We start from the raw sequence: 22,775 nt of genomic DNA on the forward strand, positions 1-22,775 counted from the left end.
GTTGTAGTTTTTATTTTGTGTGCCTCATCCAGGATCATGTAGTCCCAAACAAACTCCTTGCCACAGTACGATGACAGCTGCTGCCAGTTGCTGATAAGCATAGTGTACGTGGTAATGATGACACCACTTCTCCTCTGGACTTTCTCCAGATTCCTGGTCCTCTCTTTGCCGGCACCATGAAACTCCTTCACCCTCATACCGGGAGTCCATTTGGCAAACTCCTTAGTCCAGTTTGTGATGAGTGAAGTTGGCATGATCAGCAGCGTGTGTTTAGCCAACTCGTTGTCGTACATGCCTGAGAGGAAGGATATCACTTGGATGGTTTTACCGAGGCCCATGTCATCTGCCAGGATCCCGCCTTTACGACCATCTCTGTACAGACTGTACAAGAAGGCCACTCCATTTCTCTGGTAGTTATAAAGTTTGTCATATAACTCTTTGTAAAGCATTAAACCACTGTTGTTAACGTCAACAAACTCTTCATCATCTTCTTCGTCCAAGTCATTCTGAGCAAGAAGATCTTCAATTTTTTTTATCCTGCTTTCAAGTTTTTGACTCTGGTGAATGTCATAAGCCAGTTTGAAGAACTTCAGTGCTTTCTTTATGTCCCCTTGTCTGGCAACATCTTTACCATCCTGTATGAATCTGAAAGAAAGAAAAAGTGGGTTATTAATGAGACAACGCAGTGAATCTGAAAGAAAGAAAAAGTGGGTTATTAATGAGACAACGCAGTCATCTAAACTGGAGCCGCAACTAACGATTTATATTATAATAAGTTTATAAAAACTCAAAGCAAAACTCTGCTTCCACAATCAGCCTGAGGATGTTTTCTTTATTTTTTTTCTTTCCAAGAATCAGTTTAGGTTAACTTTTAATTACTTTAATTGTTCTAGTTGTTGGTCTCTGGAAAACCGTGTCGTGCTCTCACTAAATCTGATGTACTGATATTTCTGTAGATTAAAAATGTATTTTCATTTTTTTTCTCAGCCGTAACATTCCCTCTAAAAATCTATTTTTGTTTGAAACATACACAGAATAAGTCTGAGGGAGAATGCATCACATTAACACCAAGTGGAATAATTGTCTTGTGTTCAGAACATCTGGTCTGAGATCAGCTGTGCAGGTTGTGAAACCTCATTTTGTGGTGTGAGCAGCACAGTCTTGTAGTCTGCATGTGGCTTTACGCAGATACATTTAAATACACAACAAGAAGCCCGACACCTGCTGGTCAAAATGAGTTACTACACCAGTCAGCTGCAGTGAGAGGACACTTTAGATGTAAACAGAAAACATGTAGCCATCCTGTGTTGAATCAAAAGGGACATGACACAGTCTCTTAAAAACCTTGTCAGATCCAGTCCTTCTGCCTCACCTGAAATAAAGAGCACCTCCACTAATGTCACACTAAATTATTACTTTTTGTTTTAATTTAACATAACATCAGGCTGATTGAGCTTCCTCCACTGACCACTGTCCTGTGTAAACCTTTATTGTGCCTGTAGTCTCACACGGCCAGACGTCTCTCCACACTTGGTTTTAGTGCTGAGCCAGCGCTGGAGAAAGGTCTGGCTGAGCCCATTATAAAGAATTATGGAATTTTGGACAGATGTTCACCAGTGAGCAAATTTTCATAGATGTGCGCGTTCTACAAGCCAAAACATTTATAGCGTTCACATGGAAAAGCACCAGAGACCGAGCACTGGCTTCATAGTAGTGCATCTCTAACAAGAATGGTTTCAATGTATCTGAGGTTCATTTATAAGATATCTTGGGGGAAGGGTTTCCCTCGTATGTTGGATGTATTTGGGGAAGAATTTTGCAGCCAATTAATCCCATTTAAACCTGATGTATACAAAGTACATGTATTATACAGGATGCCATAATAAGCGGATTGATCGCTGGCTGTCATATAGTACTGCCAATGTAAATTTTGGTTTTCATCTTTTCCCCTTTAATTTATTATTTTATTTTTTTATTGTTGCTGTTTGTGTCCCTACTTATTTATTCTGTATACATGTGTGTGAGTGTGTGTGTGCTATAGTTTGTCAGTTGTTTTAACATAGCTTGTCACCGTGTATGTGTCTATTTTAAAAAACAACTGCAAGACTTTTGTAGACATTCATACAAATTGTATATGTATATAACTTAAAACTTAAAAATTTGCACTAAGAGAAAAAACACTCTGGGTTGTTTGTATTGTTTTAAACCAATCACAATCATCCTGGCCAGCACTAAGCAAAGGGTGCAGCGACAGTGCATTCGCAAAATACAGTCTGGAGGAAAAATTTGCTCGGGGAGGTGATCCCTGACTTTAAAACGGTTAAATCCCTGCAAAAGAAAATGCCACCAAAAAAATAAATAAATAAATAAAAACATGTATGTCGATTGAGTGATGAGACTTTTACTGATAAAAAAGATTAACATAATTTGATTATTGGTAGGTTACAATAATCACTTCATTCGATTCAAATCGATCTTCATTTGAATGACTGAGTATCGATTCATAAAATCCAAGATTGATTTTTTTATATATGCTTTTTCACCGGCGACGCCTGCAGCTTTAGCACCCTCAATCTCGTAAGCGGTCCCCGGTGTGAAATTATTGACAAAATTATTTAGTATTATTTAAATTATTTGTTGCAATTTATTATCATGTCGCTGCAGCCACTCCTCCTGCTGTCTGTACGTCAAGGCTGCTTATTGACATTTAAGATTTGTTTACAGTGAGATATTGTGACATTTTAATTTTACAGTTGCTGCTCTAGAAACAACATTTAGTTTTAATCCTGTTCTGAATTTATTCTTTTTTTTTTTAATAATTCCTTGTAAAAGTGACAGTATTAATTCTCTAAAAATCTCTTTCACATTGTAGCAAAAATTGGTATTGGAACTGAAATATCCTCGATCGAATTGATATCGAATCAAATTGGACATCGAATCGGGACGCTGTGAATCAAAATCAAATTGATTCAGGAAATCAGTGGTGATACCCCGCCCTAGTTATTGGTGTTTCTCGCACAGTGCTTAAACAAAGTGTGGGGATTATAGGTCTGGCTATGTGAAGCTAGCTCAGTGCAGACAATGAAACCTTTTGGCCTGTATTTAGGACAGTGGCAGCGTGAAAGAGGGAGAGGGGGGGGCGACACGCAGCAAAAGGCCACAGGTCAAAACTAAACCTACGGCTGCTGTGCCAAGGATGCAGCCCCTGCACATGGGACGCCTGCACCACCAGGTGAGCCACCCAGACGTACTTTAAAAGAAAGAACATTTTTAACAATGTGACAGAAGTTAATCAAGATTCACGATATTTACTGTCACTTTGGTTTGAAAAGTAGAAACGTGTGGAATGCTTTTACTGTGAGGCTCCACTAAAAACCCTGAGAAATAGCAAATATAAAAAGGCACATGAGGTGCAATAAAATAAAATATAACCAATGTGTAAAATTATATGGAAAAATATCTACATTGAAGGCAAACTGATGATCTTTGTTTTGCAAGAAAAGGTGTATTATATCATTTGTTAGAGTTACCTGTGGTAAGCTTCCATCTTGTCGTCTGTGCTGATGGACAGAGACCTGTTGACATAAAGTCAGGGTTAGAAACACCGTCACATCCAACACACATCCAAACTACAGCTGCCTGTTTACTAACAGGAAATGATCAATACAACAATCTAAAAACACTCCCAGTCCTTCGCTCAAAATCCTACTTATGTAAAAGCACAGATACATTACTGGCTTCATGTGGGCCGGTTAAAGTATCAGCAGTAACAGCACAGACGTATTATGCAGTAAAAGTATAAATGTATTGTCAGCTTCTTGTGCTAACATTTCAGTCATTCTCAGCTTCGTGTAATAAAGCTACACAAGTATTGACAGATACATGCAGTAAAGTACAGCAGTACTCTGAGCGTCTTGTCGTAAAAGTACCACAAAACTATTAAAGTATTCTCAGCTTCACACACGTGCAGTAAAAGTACAGAAGTATTCAGCTCCAGGTAGTGAAGGCAAAAGTACAAAACATGTTGTGTAGTGAAATACTATCTGTTACTGATCTTTGAGTCTGTGTGACATTATTACATATCTGGGGTGGGGAAATTTTTTGTGTGCCAAAATCGTATCGTTATGTGGATGCCAAGTATCGATACTGAAAAAAGATGTAAATTATTAATATTATAAATACAAATTAAACTTTAGGTAGCTGACTAGAAGAATATAATCAAAAGCTTTTTCATTCCACTGGAAACATTTTGTTGCATTAAACATTATTGAAATGAGATGAACAGACTGAAAACTTTATCTTATCAGATAAAACAGATCTTATTAAATCTTAAAGATAAAACATGTTCACAAAGATTAATAAAACATTTAAAACTGAAATAATATTACATTGCAACTCGTGCATTGTGATCATGTTGTGGAGCCTGTGGTGACTCACAGCCCGGTGAGATAACAGTTAACACTGAAGCATCAGAGTCACAGCAGCATGTTGGGCTGCTCCTGAAGGTCCCTGCAGAAATCTGAGGGGTCGTCATGTGATTAATGTGAGCGGAGAAGAAGAAGAAGCAGCTCAGCTCTGATGCACTAATCTGTTGACAATCCAGTTATGACGTATTTATAAACTGTGGTGTTAATCCTCTGTGTGTCACGTTATTTATTTTGTCGTTTTCAGAGTCACTGCTGTCTTCTGACGTCACCAATCTGTTACCATTAGCATTAAACGTGGCTAGCCTTTAGCACTGATGCTAACTGTTAGCATTCCTACATTAACGTTAGCTTTACTCACTTTTCCAGTTTCTCTGAAATCTCCGCATCTCCTCCGTGACGCTGAGAGACATCCATCCCGTTAATGTTCCCGATTCACCGACACGAACAACGGAACGAACCCCGGTAAATTAACGGGTTATCTAGCCTTAAAGTCGGACACAAACACCCGCAACTGATGAGACGTTCACTGACACAACTTCATATGATGCTGTGTTTGAACCCGCAGCTTCTCCCCCCGCCAAATGTTTACAGCCAATCAGAGAGGACGCTGCGGTGACGCTTCGGCAAGGTTGTCCAATCCGAAAACATAAGCGTAGACTGGGCGGGGTTAAAGTGGAGCTCAGCCAATGAGCAGTGTTTATCCAGGCAGGAAATCGAAAGCTGTTCTCCTCTTGAAACGGTGACATTTAACTTAATGTTAATATTTTCCAGGGAATGTCCCTGAATTCAAGGTTTGGAAAGTTCCTCAAGTTCCAGACTCCGTCACAGTTAGTTGGGAAAAAAGAAAGTTGCAAGTGTTGGTTTAAACGAAAGAAATATAAATAATATCAGCACGTCTCCCACGGTCTGCAGCTGGACTTAAAAATCACTGAGGTTATGAGTGAGAGTTTTAAATCTGTAAATGTTTTTGATTTATTAATTTTATTAGATTTTGATAGGATTTTTCTCTGTAATATATATCTGATGAACAGGCCCAAACGGAATACACAGATTTTTAATTGTTTTTTTATTTTGCTCATAATGTGATGAACAATATTCATTTATGGTAACAGTTGTTTTTGAGCCACAATAAACTCACACAATACATTAAAACCTAAAATGACCTCGAGCAGGCTAAAAAGATACTTAATAGATTTTAGTACAAACTTTGAATCAGAAATTTGATTTTTGATTTTAATACTTCAAGAAAAAGAAGAGTCAGTCAACAAAATGAAGAACATGTGGCCATCAGATGGTTCAATAAGAACAGGGACAGCAGCATTGTTTACAAGTGAGAGGAGTGGGCTATCAGATGATGAGTTAAATGTGTTTATTGATAACAATTATAAATACATAAGGTGTTTTGTCAGCACTATAAGTCAGCTGCTACTTGATCCTATTTAAGGGTCAACCATAGATCATTGGGCCGGGGTCATCTGTACCCTTTAACCCCCCCTGATGGGCCAGTACACGACCTCAGTGTCCTCAGCAGGAGAAGAAACAGGAACAGAATTTGTTGGCCTGTTTATCTGCAAACATATTTTATTTATATTGAATAAAATAAATACTGATAAATGTTTGTGTTCTGTTCATGGGGAACACAACGTTTGAGCCCCCAGTAAAGCTGCTGTTGTTTATAAGTGTTTGTAATATTATGTCCCCGACTTCTGTAAACTGAGGAGGATCAAAAAAAGGGAAACTTTGTAAAAGCAAAACGTCAGCAGAAACACCTGCTAATGTAATAAAGTGTGCTACACATGTCAGGATCAGGAGCTGCCATCAGGCTGTGAAGCATGTGCAAAAAAGAAATCTGGAAATTCCCCAGAGCAAAACCAGCAGCAGAAAACACCCAGGTCCTGTTGACTCATGTCTGGACGGGTCTCGTCTGCAGGCTGCAAAACTTACTGTCATTTAAACAGAGAAAAGTTTGTTAATGAGCCGAGTGGACAAATGAACTGTGACATTTTCAACATGGAAGCAAAAGAGTGGTGGAAAGTAACTGAGTAGATTTGAAATGTGCAACATAAATAAAGTTGACTGAAAGATTTTACAAACGAACACGCTTTCATGTCAGTGGTGGAGGAAGCACCTGAAAACCACAGATGCCTCAGCAGACTTCAGTAGAAGCTTTAGTCAGCTGTTAGATACTGGAGTAAAAGTATCTGATATTTACCGTACTTCAGTATCAAAAGTAATTTCATGATATTAAATGTTCTCAAGTATTTAAAGTAAAAGTACATGTTAAAGCAGGTGGTCAGAATTTTGAGAATTATTTCTATTTAACGCCTAAAAAGGAGCCTACATGACACTTAGAGAGAAACAAGTTTTGTTCCACAACTGGAAGGATTGAAAGAACAAAATCCAGATTCTCCCTCTCTCAGTCCTTCATTCGTCTCTGTCCATCCCTCCTTCCCTATTTTGTAGTTAGTAATGAAGATGCTGAGGGGAGATGTATCAGAGTAAGAGACACATCTTATTTAGGAGTTATTAGTGTTTCCTAAATAAGTTATTTATTTTATTATTTATCTATATTTATTCACAGACTCTGTGACCACCTGTCTGCAGCTGCTGAAGAAGAATCCTCTGANGGAGATGTATCAGAGTAAGAGACACATCTTATTTAGGAGTTATTAGTGTTTCCTAAATAAGTTATTTATTTTATTATTTATCTATATTTATTCACAGACTCTGTGACCACCTGTCTGCAGCTGCTGAAGAAGAATCCTCTGAGAGGAATCGGAGCTGGACAGAGGGACACAAACGAGGTCAGAGGAGAGAAATTCTTTGAGGCAAATCACTTTCTTTAAACATGTTTTACTCTCTAAAAATATTTTGTGTATTTGTTATAATCCATGTCGTCCACCACCTGTGACTTATTGATCTGTATTGATTGTACACATTTACTGAAGCTGCCAAGTCACTGTGCTGCGATAAACATTTTCCCACTTGATTATTGATGACTGAAAAGTACGATGTTTCTGTGTGAGATGAAGGTTGACAGAAATATAAAACAAATACTTCAGTACTGTAATGAAGTGTCGTTACTTTGTTACATTAAAACACTGATTCGTTTGAATTTAAATTAATTTCTTGCACATTTTTATTTTACTGAACTATTGTTTCTGTTGTTCCCACACGTCTGTCTGTCAAATTTGGAGCTGCTCGGTGTGTGAGAGCTTTCTGAAATAACAGAATGCAAAGGAATTTGGAGCTGCTCGGTGTGTGAGAGCTTTCTGAAATAACAGAATGCAAAGGAAATGAGAGTTCGTGGCCTCATGGTCGCTCCGTCTGCTGCAGCTCCTTCCTGTCTTCACTGTTGACTTCAGGAAATTACCCAAATACAACCAAAGAAGAAAAAGGTGTGAGATCTGTACTTTTCTTTTTGCTTCACCTGCAGCTGTGTTTCCACACCTGAATATGTTAGCTTTGCAGAATGAACTCTATCTGGAAATCTGTTGAATTTAAGGAGGAGGAGGAGGAGGAGGAGGAGAAGGAGGAGGAAGGTTAATGTGTCTTTCCACAAGATCCAGAATCAGCTTCGTCTCATCTGAATCACAGTTTGTCTTCACACGGTTCACAGTTCATCATCAGTCATCAGTCTGTTATCAGAGCATAAAGAACACCACAGAGGAGCCGTGTGTGTTTACAGAAGCTTTTATTGTGAAGCTTCAAGGCGATGGCACGCGTGACGCGTTACAGGAATATATTACATCTCAGCAGTAATCAAGTAATATCATGTTACCAACAGGATTTCAGGTGATATTATTCCATTTACAATGTCACGTTACCACCCAGAATAAAGTGTTCATTGTCCTTTTTTTTTTTCCCGTTTATCCACACTGATCCACTTCCACCAGCCAAAATATCCCCCACAGGTTGTGCCTCTTACACTGCCTGTTTGAGGCAGGAATATCGCGCAGTTATGCCGCCTCGCCGTTCTGTATAAAGGCTACAAATGTGAAACAGGGTCGCAGACGATGTGGTTCTGTTGGCCGGAAGCTGAGGTAGTAACAGCGCTGCATCAACATCTGTGTAAAAGGGACAGCTGGCAGGACGGGACAATGTGATGGTACGACAATGTGTTACATGTGCGATGCACCACAGGAGATTTATAGAGCAGCTAGCAGCAGTTAGCGGCTAACTCAAAGAAGAACATTCATTCATTCTTTTTTTTTCGTTTCTTACCCTCCGAGCAGAGGACGAGATCAGCCGCCATATAACAGGGACGCTACATGATTGTTATTGACATGTGATGTCATTGTTATTGTTTATAAAGAGCTGCTGACACGTATGTTATATGTCACACTAGAGGCCGATGCTGTTGTGTTGTTCACACCTCTTCTGCTTCTGTGATGTCATCATGCTGTCTGACATCACATTCTGGAGCGGCATGACGCTGCTGTCGTTTGGTTCTGTGTAAAAATGTAAAGGCAGCACAAAGAAGGGTCGTTGTTGCTGCTCTATAGCACCGTCTGTGTGTAAAAATGGCGCCAGACTTTGTGGTGATTTTGCCTCTTTTTTGTTGAAGTCATTTTGTTTCACTTCATGATGTTTTGTCTCTTTTCAGTTTTTTGGCCCCTTTCTGTATTTATTTTGTGCCTTTTGTCGTCATTTTTTGCCTCTTTTTGGTTGTTTTGCACCTTTTTATGGTTATTTTGTGTCTTTCTGGTCTTCTGTGTGTCTTCATGGTCAGTGTGTGTTTATTTGAGTCACATTTTGCGGGTGAGGGCCGTGGGGGCCCTGACACTGGCTCTTAACTGGCCCCAGTTAAGTAATCCCCCCATATCCCCTGCAGGCGGCGCACAGGTACCTTGTAGGCGTCCACTTTGTCCTGTCCGGTGAAGCGGTTCAGCAGCTCCCTGCCGACCTGGACGCCCGTCACTGCTGCCAGAGTCGTCCTGTCCTGGTCAGTCTGAGAGGTCAGCCAGCGCAGCAGCACCATCTACAGGAGGGAGGAGACATTTTAAAAGGATCATCATGGTGGTTTCATGTTTTAGCTCTTTAACAACCACCCTCAGCTCCTCCAACACCTCCGACTGCTCCACTCATTCAGCATCTAACACACCCTCCACCATCTAACGCACCCTCCACCATCTAACGCACCCTCCACCATCTAACGCACCCTCCACCATCTAACACACCGTCCACCATCTAACGCACCCTCCACCATCTAACACACCCTGCATCTCACCAGCTCCTGTGATCGGCCAGTTTCTACAGGATCTGTGGTCAAATCTGTTTTAAAGCCCACTGAGTTTGTTGTCTCCCTCTTTACTTTACTCTGAGTGATGACGAGAAGGACCGGGCCTTCACCTATAGTTACACCTGTACCAGGTGAGTCCCGGCCTCTGTGTTTGATTTCAGGTTTTCTGTCCTCAGAGTAGATTCATGCTGAGCCACATTAGTTGAGTTTTGTTTTATTAATTTCTTCTGGCTGATATTCATCATATGGTGGAAGACGTACACTGATCTTTGACTCGAGGAAAAGTAGAAACACTGCAGTGTAAAAATACTCTGTTACAAGTTAAAGTCCTGCATCTAAAATCTTAATCACAGGGTGTCTACAGGTATAACCAAGTTACTGTTAGTTATGACAACAATTGCGTGAGTTTGAGTTTAATGTATTTAACATAAAGAGAAAACAAAATCTCATCACTGTCATAAAAGCTATTTATTACTGCTGCAGCTCTTCAGTCTGTCCGATGATTGTAAACAGTCACCAGGTCCGTCAGGCTGGAGACATCACGGTAATGTGACTAAAAATATTTAAGACCCATCGACTCTGAATTTTTAACCAACTGAAGACTTTCAAGGACTTATATTAAGGAAACATAATTTAAGACTTTATAAGGACCTGTGGACACCCTGTGATTAAAATAACATCAGTATGAGAATCAAAATATACTTAAAATACAAAAGTAAAAGTGCTCATTATGCTGAACGGACCTTTTCAGAATAATATATTATTGGATTATAATTAGGCCCCCACCTACCTCACAGAACTTTTAACCCCCTATACTACCTCCAGATCCCTCAAGTCGGCTGACCTGGGGCTCCTAACGGTACAACGCTCCAATTTTAAACACAGGGTTGACCGTGCCTTTGTGGTTGCAGCCCCCAGACTCTGGAACAGCATCCCCCCTTCTATCAGATTTGTCCCCTCCACTGACTCGTTTAAATCTAGGCTCAAAACATATCTCTTCTCAAAAGCATTTGTATCCCCCTGACAGATAAAAAAATGTATTTCAAATTTTCATTTGAACTTTTGCAGTTAATATTTACAAATAAAGGTTACATGTGAAAATCTTGTTGGAATAAACAGATGACAGGTAATAAAACCTGTTGTTATTTATCATAATGGATGAATGAAAAAATGAAGTGAAGATGTCCCCAGGTGCAGTTCATCCTGAACCAGCTCAACACAAATCACTAACTGTTGTTGTTCATTTTATTGAATAAAATATGTAACCTTCAATGTTTTAAATGGCATTTTGTGCAAATATTCAGGTACTGCGTTCACTTAAAGGGATAGTTCGGATCTTTTGAACTGGGGTCGTATGTGGTGCTTAACTGAAGTGTATTACGAAACAGGCAGGAGGACCAGCACAGAAGCTAAACTATGTCCTGCTGTGGGCGGGGTCAGCAACACACGAAACACGGCAACAGCAACAGAGTTGACGTGCTGAGGGGCGGCGCGTCTAACGGCTGCCAGTGTGGAGCTGTACATTGAAAATAATAGGGCCGTATTTTTTGACAAGCGCCATTTGACGCCGGTGTGTTTTGGCCTTAAGTGTATGCTGAATTGAGAATATNAATGCAGTACAGTAATAAATACAGTATAAAATGGAGTCAGCAAAAATACAAATCAAGATAAAGAGGAAATACAGTGGGAGAGTACAAGTATCTCAACCTTGAGTAAATGTTCTTCGGTTTCTTTCCCTCACTGATATTAAAAAACGTTTTACCCTTGAAACACTCTTACATATTCATCACTTTCACATATCTGAAGACACAATAAAAGATTCATTATTTTTTGGCCACGACGCTTTAAAATCGCTCAAATACACATTAAACACATGATGTCAGTCCTGGTTTAAATCTTCTACAGTCACCATTAGTAAATCATCTTATTGTTTATTTTATTCAGTTATGTTTAAACTGATTTCAGATAATAAAAGTTAATGTTGTTTCTCACCTGCTGAACTAACTGAGTGTTGCTCATCTCTCCTCCTGAGGTCAGTGAACCCGACATGACGAAAAACTCACCAATAAAACACAAAAACACCACAAAGCCGGAAGTTACGATAAAAACAGACCCGTCAAACTTCCTCTGAGATTATTAACTGAGGCTAAACTCGATATTTTGAGAGAAATACACCGAAAAAACAGATTTCTTCTGTCGACTGGTTGGAAAATGTCTCACTTCCTGTTTACAGCGCTTCTTCTTCGTTGGTGTCAGTCTGTGAGTCAGACTCGCTGCTGCCGCTCAGCGGTTAAAACATGTTACTACACTAAAAACTGTGCCGGAAGAAGTACTCGGATACTGCAGTAACTGTAACTATACTGCTCTGTTAAAATACCCGATTAAAAGTTCTCTTAAGCCGTGGTTTATTTCAACATCTACACACATTCTCCACAGGAAACATTTTTCTCTTCTCAGTACAACAGTATTGACAGTAAAATGTACTCTGAGTATCACAGTAAAAGTATCTGCTGTGCAGAATGATCCACTGAAGAGTTATATTATGATTTATCTTATTATTGGAACATTATTATTGATGCTTTGACACATGAGCAGCATTTTAGTGCAACAGCTGGAGCTCAGTTTAACCACTTTATAACTACAGGCCGATATCAAAACAATAAATATTACAGGGAGTATTTGAGTTGTTATGGTGTTGTAGTTGCCCAGTAGCTCAGTGGGTTCAGCAGGCGGGCCATGTATGAAGGCAGATTTGTTGGCACAGCAGCCATGGGTTCAATTCCAGCTTGTTCTTGCTGTAAAATACAACTTTTTACATTCATGTAATAAATAACGTGACATCTGCCTTAATACAGACCCAAGATAGAGAGGATGTTAATGAATGGTAATTTAAACCAGATTAAGTGTGTGTACTGTGATCAGTATTTGTTAGATGCCTGTGGATATTCTCATTTAACCAGGTCATAGTTATCTCAAGGCAACTGAATCCAACACAACTGGACTTAGTTTTGTCTTAGAAGACTAGTTCCAGCCTAGTCAGACAGAACTGATGAAGCTGATGGATAAGAGGTGAAACGTCTTCTAAGACAAAACTAAGTCCAGTTGCGTTTGATTCAATCGCCTTGAGATGAGCATTTGTTAGAAAAAAAAACTAAACAAGCTCAGGAACTGAATTATCCATAGAAATGATTCATTAACTTGATGGTCTAATGAGTCATTTATAAAGAGACTCCATGACGTCTCACATATATGTTGATGAGCCTTAAATATGAAATAATCTTCTCAGTTATGACTCAGATCATTTGAATCTTTCTGCATCACCAGATACAGTAAAACACTGTTCCTGTGTTTACCAAACATTTTGTGGATTTCTGCTGTTTTTGTTGTATTGATTTAATTCCACCTGAGTCACAAGCGTCTGCGTTAACCATTTATACTGTAGTCATTTAAAGCATGTATCTATAGACTCAGTCTGAGCATCAGCACAAGCTGTGCTTCAATCTTCATCTTAAAGTTTTGGATTGCAAGTTTCCTTCCAGGCGTGAACTTTCAGTTCAGTAAGTTGTCAAACAGCTCTGTGGACTTTGAGTCAGTAACTGTAACATGAGTAACTTGGATTAACACGTTGATGGTTTATGTTTCTGTGATCATTACTGCAACATGAATCTTTATTATCACTGAGTTTATTTTAATCATCATCATCATCATCATCATCATCATCATCAGGTGAGGTCAAAGAAGTTTATTCAGTCTAAACAGTCAGAGAACATTTTCACACTTTTTAACATCTAAAACATGTGTTTCATCATGTTATGTCCCCACTGTACTTGAACGCAGCGTCTCAGCATCACAGTGAGGTGTGAACCAGGTCACTGAGAGGTCTGTGTCGGGGTCACTCAGAGGTCAGAGGTCAGCTCTTGTCAGCAGGTTTGGAGAAGGAGCCCAGCTGCTTGGTGTTGACGTCCCTCAGCTGCTCCAGCTGTCTCTGTCCTCGCCGGTACAGATACTCGATGTGCATCACGTCCGTCTTCTTGATCTGAGCGTTCTCTCTGAACTCGTCACGGATTCGAGGGATGAAGCCCGGTTTGTCCCGGCCGGCCTGCAGGAACTGCCGGTACAGAGCCAGGACCTGCTTCTGCAGCTTACTGTGCCGAGCCATCCGGACTCAAACAGACCTCAGATCAGGGACGACAGGAAGCTGGAGGACACGTTGGACAGCAGCGCTGGAGTCTCTTCAGCTGCAGTGTCTCTGACAGACTGTGTGACGTGAAGGTCAGAGTTCATCACTGAGCGTCCTGTCGGATCACTGATCACACGCAGACACTGAGCGGGACGTTGGACCCTGAACGTGTCATGAGTGTAAAGCTGGAGCTACACACTGAACACTGAGGGCCCTGAACGCACCACGATGCTCCTCTGTGTCTCCTGTGGGTTCTTTCTGGCTCTCTGCAGGTGAGGGGCCGCACGCTGAGCTCTGATTGGCTGAGAAGTCTTCTGACTCACGATCTGACGTCTGACTGTCGGAGTAAAACACACACTGAGTTCAGATGATGTCACAGCTGCAGTTCATGATTTGGCTGCAGAAACACCTTCATCAGCTCCTCATCTTCATCAAACAATAAACTCAGACACTTCACTCTGTCGTTACATTTAGTTTTATCTGCTGGTGCTGCAACGACTCATTGATTAGTTTTCAACTCTTAAATTAATCGACAACTAATTTGATCATTTGTTAATCACTTTGAGTAATTCTTTAAGAAAAACCCTTCTCTGTTTCAGGTGCCAGTTGCACAAAACACCTTTATTTTTTCCCTTAATTACGACACCTGTGGGACTGACATAAGGGTGTTGCACAGAGGGTTTCTGTAGTTGGGTCAGTCCATGAAATCAGTGCCTTTTCAACTTTGAAAACTTAGAATCTAAATTAAATATAAAAGCACTTATACACTGATATGCACTTCTCTGTCTGATGCTGTGACGTAATGGCCCCAAACTTCGAGCTCTGAATTTACTTTGATCCACTGAATATATAATGATAAACTTTAAATATGTTGACAGGAGATCACAAACCCTTGAATGGTAACTATCGCATATTTCACTGGCTCAAACCACAGACTGAAGGACTGCAGGGTGTGTTCTGTTGAACAGCTTTGGGACCAAACCACAGACACAAGATGAGTTTATGAATCCGCAGCAGAAGCAGTGCTGATCCTCGACTCATCGCAACAACACATGAAAATAAACCACGTTAATTAAAAACTGTTAAAACTGTCAGAGACGTTTAAATGAAGTAAAACCAAGAGAAACACATGAGATGTGACTGTGAGCTGAACTCTGAGGTAAAACAGCAACAGAACCGGATCAGCTCACCTGTGTCAAACTCACCGGTTCAGCCCGTTTCCGGTGGTCAAACTGTTTCCGTCGATGAATCACCGGTTAGTTAATAAACCGAATTATAAATATATATAACCTGTATTACACTGTTAGCTGTGTTAGCTGATGTAAACAGCCTCTGTGTGACCTTACTGCACGTTACAACACACTGTGACGCTGCAGGACTACAAAAATATCAACTTCCGGTGACGGATTTCACAATAAAATACCCATCTGGGAGCATGAAATACAAAGGTTTTGAAAAGGTAGGTTTATTAACTGGAAAATATTCTTTTCTGTTATTGTAAGTACCAAAGCACCCTAAGTTTACTCGAGTACTGGAGGTAAGCACTTGTACTTAACTACAGTATTTTGTTTTAATGCCACATATTGCCATGTGTTTTCTTTTTTAAGATAAGATACACCTTTATTGATCCCACAACTGAGAAATTCCAGTGTTACAGCAGTCAAGAGGAAAGAGTCAGAATAAAAATTTCAAAAATTTAAACTTAAAAAACTTAAAATTTAAAAACTAGGCATGCAAAATAATGTACAAAAATACAAGAAACAGTGATAAATAACAATAACAATAATAATAATAATAATAATAATGAGAGGTGGATAATAATAATAATCTTACATCACTTCACCTTAGAGAGGTTAATGTTGTACTATATTATTATGTCACTATATTTATGTGACAGCTTTATGTTACAAAATGCTGAAAGATTAATAAGTGCGTTTACATAAAGATAATTAAGGGTTGTTGTTTTTTTTTGAAAAATATTGGTTTAGCATTTGTCATAAAACATTTCAGGGTTCCAGCTTCACAAACTTTTACTTTGAATAATGTTAATAATTATAATATATTTGTAATAATGTTAATAACTGTAATGTCTTATTAATAACGTTATTAATTGTAACGTATTAGAAATAATGAATAAAAATAAGAATTGTAATGTATTAATAATGATATTGAGGTTGAATAAATAAACATTGTGAAGGTGTCACTTTGGGCTGTGGCTCATTGTGACACCATTTCTTTCTATTTTTACTTTTTTTTTTCAAACCAAACAATCAATAAATAATGGAGAAAATAAAAAGCATATTAATTCAGAATTAAAATAATCATTAGTTAACAGTCTAAAATAATCTCCAGCTCAGCTGACTACAACAGTAAAATCCTAATTTAACATTAATGAATGAGTGGGAATTATCTGATGACGTCATATATAATATTACAACAGTCACTTTAATTCTTTAACCACATTTTACAGATTAAACTTTAACTGCAACATGATATTTTTTACTGTTTAATGATGGTACTTTTAATTCAGTAGAGGATCTAAATACACCAAATGTGGAATTACCTAAATATACGCCATCGCCTTTTATTTTGAGAACTTCAACCCGGAAGAGTATGTGTATTTCCGGTTTAGCTCTCAGGAGTCAAATGTCACAACAGAGCAGCAGCAGTGAGCTCAGTGAGCAGCGTCGGTAACAACACGAAGGTTCGTGATTTTATTTATATCAATATTTAGAGTGTTTTATATGAATCTCGTTTCCGGTCGGAAGTTTGATAAAAGTGGAAAAACTGATTTTTATGACGACATTAAAAGTTAACGTTAAATTCTGTCACAGTCACTGTCAGACAGAAGCTAACGATTTAGCTTATTAGACATTTCTTACTCTGCTTGTTCAGCTCTGACAGCAGCACAGTTATTCACTAAAATAATAAATGAAGTATTTATTTATCATCAGATCTTTTATGTTTCTTTTATGATTAAATGAGTGGTTAAAACAAAATAAACAGCTGAGAGGTGAGCACACCTTGTCACATCACATCACATGAAGCCAAATGTACTATTGTATTTTATTTGTAAGGGACCAGGTAAAATATTAAATATATTTTTTACCATTTGATGTAACTGGAGACTGATGTGAAGCAGTGAAGGAACACTGACTTTAGGAAAACTGATTTAATAATAAGCAGAAGTTTAAACTAATGAGCAGTAACATCTGTTTATTACTAAATGACTCTGATCAGCAGCTGGACATTAACTTACAGTTTGGTAATATCATGATATTCACTGTGAGACAAGATAAAATGTTAAACTGCTTTTTCATACAACTGTTCACATCACGGCATCTGTCTCTCTTAATATTGCTCAATAATGATAATCATAATGTTGTTTAAGGAAAACTATTAATGTGAGCAGTGTTTGAGTTTCAGATAATTGTTGCATCAATGTAATAAAGTACTGTCAGGTATTTAATATAATAATAATAATAATAAACTTTAATTGTATTGCAGCTTTCATACTTACAGAGCGTTTTACATCAAACTTTATGCTAAAAAACATTATGTGTGTATGTGTGCAGCTGTACATGCATACATGGGTATGTGCTGTTGTTTTATTGCAGTGCTGTATAACAGTTCATATGTTTATATCCATCTTTATATCTGAATATAAAAAAAGAACAAAAATCATGAACACAAATGAATTAAATGTTGCAAACAAAACATGTGACACATATAATATATGCACGCAGCCTCCTCCATCTCACGTAGCCTTGATTCAGTGAACCATGAATCTCTACCTTTCATAACAAACACAAAGTCTCTGACTCATCACTGCATCTTTATGATTTGCTGTGTTAGACGTCATCGTCCACTCACAGACAGCTGCACTGGTATGTTTGTATCTATAAGTATGTATATATGTATATATATATATATATATATATATATATGCATATGTGTCTATATGTATGTATCTATATATACTGGAATTTCTCAATTGTGGGATCAATAAAGGTGTAGCTTATCTTATCTTATCTTATCTTATCTTATAAACCGATACTGGACAAACTTCCGGCCGACCTCTGAACCCAGCTATGTGTCAGCTCTGGTAGTTTCCAGTGACGCTCCTGCAGGTGCTTTTTGATGAACCCCAGGTTTGAACATTTCCTCCTCTGGAACATGAAACAATCTTCAAAATTTTAATTTTGAAGATTTTAATGTGTTCTGATTGGCTGCTGCCTCAGACAGGTCTCTGTTGTAAAAGAGAACTACAATCTCAGCGGGACGTCCTGGTTAAATAAAAATAAAAATAAGCAAAATAGAAAATTAAAATCTAATAAAACAGGAAGGAATAGAATTTAAAACGAGACTAAATGAAATAAAAATGAGACATTTGGTAAGTTTCAGTAAAGTCAGAGTGCAGACAACTGAAAATCAGTTTTTATTTCTTCCGGTCGTGTTCTGTTTGATTGTTTCGATTCAGTTCTAATTTTAATATATTAAATATTTGTTTGCACATGACTTGTGTGTCACATGGAGGGCGCTGCAGCTGCATTTCTATTGTGCAACACTGGGTTGTTAAATGGTGATGAAGCTCAAATGTTAATTAGTTATACATTTAAAAATAGTGTTGTGACTTTATTCTAATAGCTACACATACTCTAATTTAAATATGTCACATGTTCATTTTTATTGCTTCAGTTTGTGATGAAACATGATGTATTTATTTTCCTTTGTGTGTGTGTGTGTGTGTGTGTGTGTGTGTGTACCTGCAGACATGGAGGTGGCGGCAGAGGAGTGGCGTCAGGTGGAGGAGCAGGTGGAGCGGCTGCTGAGTGGTCAGGGGTCAGAGGTCACCGGCTGTGACGTGGGCCTGGAGCAGAGCAAACCGGCTACTCTGAGGAAGAACGTCACCTACATCGTCTGCGCTGTCATCTTCAACGACAAGGTCACAGCTCGTTATTACCTGATCAAAGATTTAATCAGTTAATGTTGGGTCAGCATAATATATGTGTGTGTGTGTGTGTGTGTGTGTGTGTGTGTGTGGTCCATCAGGAGGAGGTGCTGATGGTGCAGGAGGCGAAGCAGGACTGTTATAAGCAGTGGTACCTGCCTGCAGGGAGGGTGGAGGTGGGGGAGAGCCTGGAGGAGGCGCTGAAGAGAGAGGTGAGACTCACACACACACACGCACACACACACACACACCTGTCTCCCGGTTACCATGGTTACCGCCCTGTTTGTCCGCAGGTGAAGGAGGAGGCGGGGTTTGACTGCGAGCCAATCACCTTGCTGCTGATCCAGGAGCAGGGACCTCAGTGGATCCGCTTCATCTTCCTCGCCAAGGTCACAGGTCAGAGGTCACAAACACTCACATGTTCATACCTCTGTATTTACTGATAATAAAGGTATTGATTAGTTGCAGTCACTGATCACATTTCACTAAACACTGATAAATATATTCAGATGAAAGCAACAGAGACAGTTTGCTGTCTGACGTTAGATTTAGTTTTAACATAAAGACACAGTGATGACAGCGGCTTTGGGACGCAGCTACAGGTGAAGGTGTTCTTGAGACATATAATGAAGGACTGTCCTCGTCTCTGTGTCTCTGTGTGTCTCTGTGTGTGTGTGTATGTCTCTGTGTGTCAGGTGGGAGTCTGAAGAGTCTGTCAGCAGCAGATCAGGAGTCTCTTCAGGCGTCCTGGTGGGACAGACAGTCCGTCCTCCATCTGAGAGGACGAGACATCCTCCGTCTCATCGAATGTGGACTCAAGTAGGACATTAAACTCTGAGTCTTTGTGTGAAGCTGAACAGCTGAAACTGAAACACTAAACACATCAAGTTATGTTTGTGGTTCTGTAGATCAAAGTTTATTCGAGTAATTTAGCGAGAAAAAAAATCCCACACTGCTTTAATCATCATCATCATCATCATCATCATCCTCCTCCTCCTCCTGGTCTGAGTTTAGACACAAACAGTGTGACAGTGGATGAAGCTGAGTACAAACACTCACTGTGGCTGCTGTGATGCTTTCAGGTACCGTCAGGATCCCTGGCATCCCCTCACGCTACCTGTGGACCTGAGCTGCCGTCACGTGCTGCAGAGACTCGTCCTGGTCTTCACTGACGCCGAGGAGCAGATCTGGGTTCTGCTCATTAAAGGTAACCATCAGATAAAAATCTGAAGACTAATTAACCGACCTGCTGCTCGATAAGTGTCTCCAAGTCAAGTTTCTTTGTTTCCACTTAAATCTTTGTTGGCAGAAGAAATCTTCTCCTGTTGGTGGATTTATTTGCAGCTCAATTTTAGAAGCCATTTTGTGTCGTGTATTCAGTCCTTTCTCCCAGTTTCCTTACAGTTTTTCTTTTGGTCTTAAGATTTCTACGTTTATTAGCTGTTTGTCTGTCGCTCTACTGTTCCCTAATTATTCATAAAAGCTGTTTTTACTCACTGTCAACAGTCTTTAAACCAAATATCTGCTGCTTCTATCTCACTTTCCTCAGAGAAATTACAAATAAAGCACTAAACAACTCATCTGGGCTTTTTAGTTTAGTGTTCGTGTAACACTTGACAGCACATTTCTCAAAACACAGTCGCTGTCTGACATTTGGAGAAAAAAATGTAATCATTCTTCATCAAATGATCCAAACTCTGACATTTCTGACGCCTGTGACACCCACTGTGATGAGCTTGTTTTAAATCATGGGGCACCGCAGGGCTCTGTGCTGTCACCACTGCTGCTCTCCATTAATAAAAATGAAATGACCGCCCACAGCAGTGATGTCAAGCTGTTTAAATATGCAGATGACAAGACTGTTGTTGGTCTTCTCCTGGAGGACAGTGTGATGTATGAACAGGTTACTTTAGCCAGGTCACTGTTCTTCAGGACTGGTGTCAGGTGAGATAACTGGAGATGAATGTGACTGAAACAAAAGAACTTACAATACAAACTTGGGCACAATTACTGATCAGATAATAACCTAAAATGGAAACTCAGAGAGCATTTTTAAGAGAGTCAGTGAGTGCCTGTTTTTAATAAGGAAGCTGAAGAGCTTCTGTGTTAGCCAACATATACTTGAAACAGCACACAGAGGCCTGGTTTAAAGCATTTCATCATTTACCTGGTACAGCATTTGCATGGTATGGCAGCCTGGGTGCAAAGAGCAAAAACAAGCTCTCTAACCCTTGTCAGCACTGAAGGGAAGTCGGTTGGCTAGTCAGACGTCATTTAAAGAACTTCTTTTGTCCAATAAAAAACATAATTATATTACTCAAAGTAAAGTATTATAAAAAGTATTATAATCAGTTCCCAAACTATAAAGTTGTATCAGAAGTTTTTCACTTACTCTCCAGACAATTCAGTTATTTTGTCCTGTACTACATTACCCATGAGTCTCTGCGACTGTTGCTTTGGAGAAGACTACAACAACATGAACAGCAAACTCATCTGTGTTTTATCATCTGAAGCTTTGTGAACTAACCTCCCCTCCCCCTCTCCGTCCTGCAGCCCCGGTGCTCCACCTCCCCACGGCGGCGGCGGTGAAGACCCACGCGGTGACCTGGGCGACCAACATGGTGGTGCAGGAAGCCATGCCGTCAGCGTACTATGACCAAGACGTCAACACGCTGGGTGTCTTCAGCCTGCAGCACAATGGCCGGCAGCACGGGAAAACAGACGGCGTGTGCTTCAACACGCTGGTGGCGTTGGTGCCCGACCGCGTCCAGCGCAACGAGGATGGAGAGAAAGTGGAGTGGACGGGGACGGGACTGCCTCCGCCCGTAGAAAACCCGCGATACGTCTGGCACAAAATCCAGAAACAAACGCTGAGAGAGAAACTGCTGGAGAAGACCAAAAACACGTCCATCTTACCCGTTCACAGCCTGTACTGACCAAACACAGACCTACAGGACTATTATTGTGAAAAGAACACGCTCTTATTCTGAAAGAACATGTCTTATTTTATGTGTCAGGTGGAGGGTAGAGTTTAAATGTGCACAGAGCAATAAAATATTGATATTTATGTCAGATTTTATAAGAAAGAGTCTAAATACGTAAAGGAACACTTTCAATTAAGACCTAAATATTTTGGGAAATACATTTATTCTCTCTTTACTAAGAAATAAAATGAAGGTATTTAACATTATATTATATTTTAAATAATATATAACTTAAAAAATACGGTCAGTGTGGAGGACTCTGCACCCAGAGCCACCCAACACAGATGCTTATCGGTTTTAGATGTGTTATGATATCATGTTCAGTTGAATAATATTGGATTATTTTCAGTCACTCAGAATAAAACAGATGATCTGCAGATTTACACATAAATGTTTAATTTAAGCTGTACTGTATGTTTTTGTTGCTGCTGGTTACATTCCTCCTGATGGGAATTTAAAAAAATGCACGACAGGGACGCACCACTGTTTGTTTATCTTGTGTAGCATAAAGAGACGACAGCTACATTTTGTTTCACAGCTCTGTGTTGTACAATGACAATAAATGAATGAACGTACGGCTGAAATGTTCTGATGTCACTATTTTTCTGACTGCTGAGATAAAAACCTAAAGTGTGTTAAGGCTGATTTATAGTTGTGTCAGCTCTATGCAGACGCTACACACGTGGCCTACGCTGTTGTGAGCATTGTGCAGTGGTGTGTCTGTCACTCTGCAGTTACACCTCCAAAACACAAGTTGGCGGCGGAGTTTCTGTGAAGTGCTGTAAAGTTTAGTTGATTCAAAACACACAAACACATTAAATACACAGTAAACACATTAAACACACATTAAACACACATTAAATACACAGTAAACACACAAACACATTAAATACACAGTAAACACATTAAACACACATTAAACACACATTAAATACACAGTAAACACACAAACACATTAAATACACAGTAAACACATTAAACACACATTAAA

The 22,775-nt window shown here is 39.4% G+C and overlaps 3 protein-coding genes across 4 annotated transcripts in view; 1 reads left to right on the top strand and 2 right to left on the bottom strand.

Moving 5' to 3' along the window:
* ercc6l (excision repair cross-complementation group 6-like) overlaps nucleotides 1-4,964 on the bottom strand; it is a 26,067-nt gene extending 21,103 nt beyond the window's left edge. The window contains exon 1 of the mRNA XM_050050711.1: nucleotides 4,786-4,964. Coding sequence (XP_049906668.1) covers nucleotides 4,786-4,841 — 56 coding nt within the window. The 5' untranslated portion in view covers nucleotides 4,842-4,964. The remainder of the gene's footprint in view (nucleotides 1-4,785) is intronic.
* Nucleotides 4,965-13,301: 8,337 nt separating this feature from the next.
* sdhaf1 (succinate dehydrogenase complex assembly factor 1) lies at nucleotides 13,302-15,234 on the bottom strand. 2 transcript variants are annotated; one of them, XM_050050709.1, is made up of 2 exons: nucleotides 15,055-15,234; nucleotides 13,302-14,186 (listed from the first exon to the last, which is right to left on the bottom strand). In XM_050050709.1, the coding sequence occupies exon 2, from the start codon at nucleotides 13,826-13,828 to the stop codon at nucleotides 13,580-13,582; it is 249 nt and encodes an 82-aa protein (XP_049906666.1). In that variant the 5' UTR covers nucleotides 13,829-14,186; nucleotides 15,055-15,234; the 3' UTR covers nucleotides 13,302-13,579. The 2 variants fall into 2 exon arrangements, with proteins under 2 accessions (XP_049906666.1, XP_049906667.1); XM_050050710.1 differs by having other exon boundaries at nucleotides 15,040-15,234.
* A 1,224-nt stretch (nucleotides 15,235-16,458) lies between these two features.
* nudt18 (nudix (nucleoside diphosphate linked moiety X)-type motif 18) lies at nucleotides 16,459-22,385 on the top strand. Its single transcript, XM_050050703.1, has 7 exons — nucleotides 16,459-16,553; nucleotides 18,622-18,794; nucleotides 18,902-19,012; nucleotides 19,094-19,196; nucleotides 19,496-19,619; nucleotides 19,883-20,007; nucleotides 21,354-22,385. The coding sequence occupies exons 2-7, from the start codon at nucleotides 18,624-18,626 to the stop codon at nucleotides 21,734-21,736; spliced, it is 1,017 nt and encodes a 338-aa protein (XP_049906660.1). The 5' UTR covers nucleotides 16,459-16,553; nucleotides 18,622-18,623; the 3' UTR covers nucleotides 21,737-22,385.
* The last annotated feature ends 390 nt before the right edge of the window (nucleotides 22,386-22,775 follow it).

Source organism: Epinephelus moara, chromosome 8, assembly GCF_006386435.1.
Source record: "Epinephelus moara isolate mb chromosome 8, YSFRI_EMoa_1.0, whole genome shotgun sequence".
NCBI lineage: Eukaryota > Metazoa > Chordata > Actinopteri > Perciformes > Serranidae > Epinephelus > Epinephelus moara.

Coding starts and splice junctions, on each gene's coding strand:
- sdhaf1 (XM_050050709.1), bottom strand. CDS start 13,828: ATGGCTCGGCACAGTAAGCTGCAGAAGCAGGTCCTGGCTCTGTACCGG.
- nudt18 (XM_050050703.1), top strand. CDS start 18,624: ATGGAGGTGGCGGCAGAGGAGTGGCGTCAGGTGGAGGAGCAGGTGGAG. Junction 19,197..19,495: donor CTTCCTCGCCAAGGTCACAG/GTCAGAGGTCAC, acceptor TCTGTGTGTCAG/GTGGGAGTCTGAAGAGTCTG. Junction 20,008..21,353: donor CTGGGTTCTGCTCATTAAAG/GTAACCATCAGA, acceptor TCCGTCCTGCAG/CCCCGGTGCTCCACCTCCCC.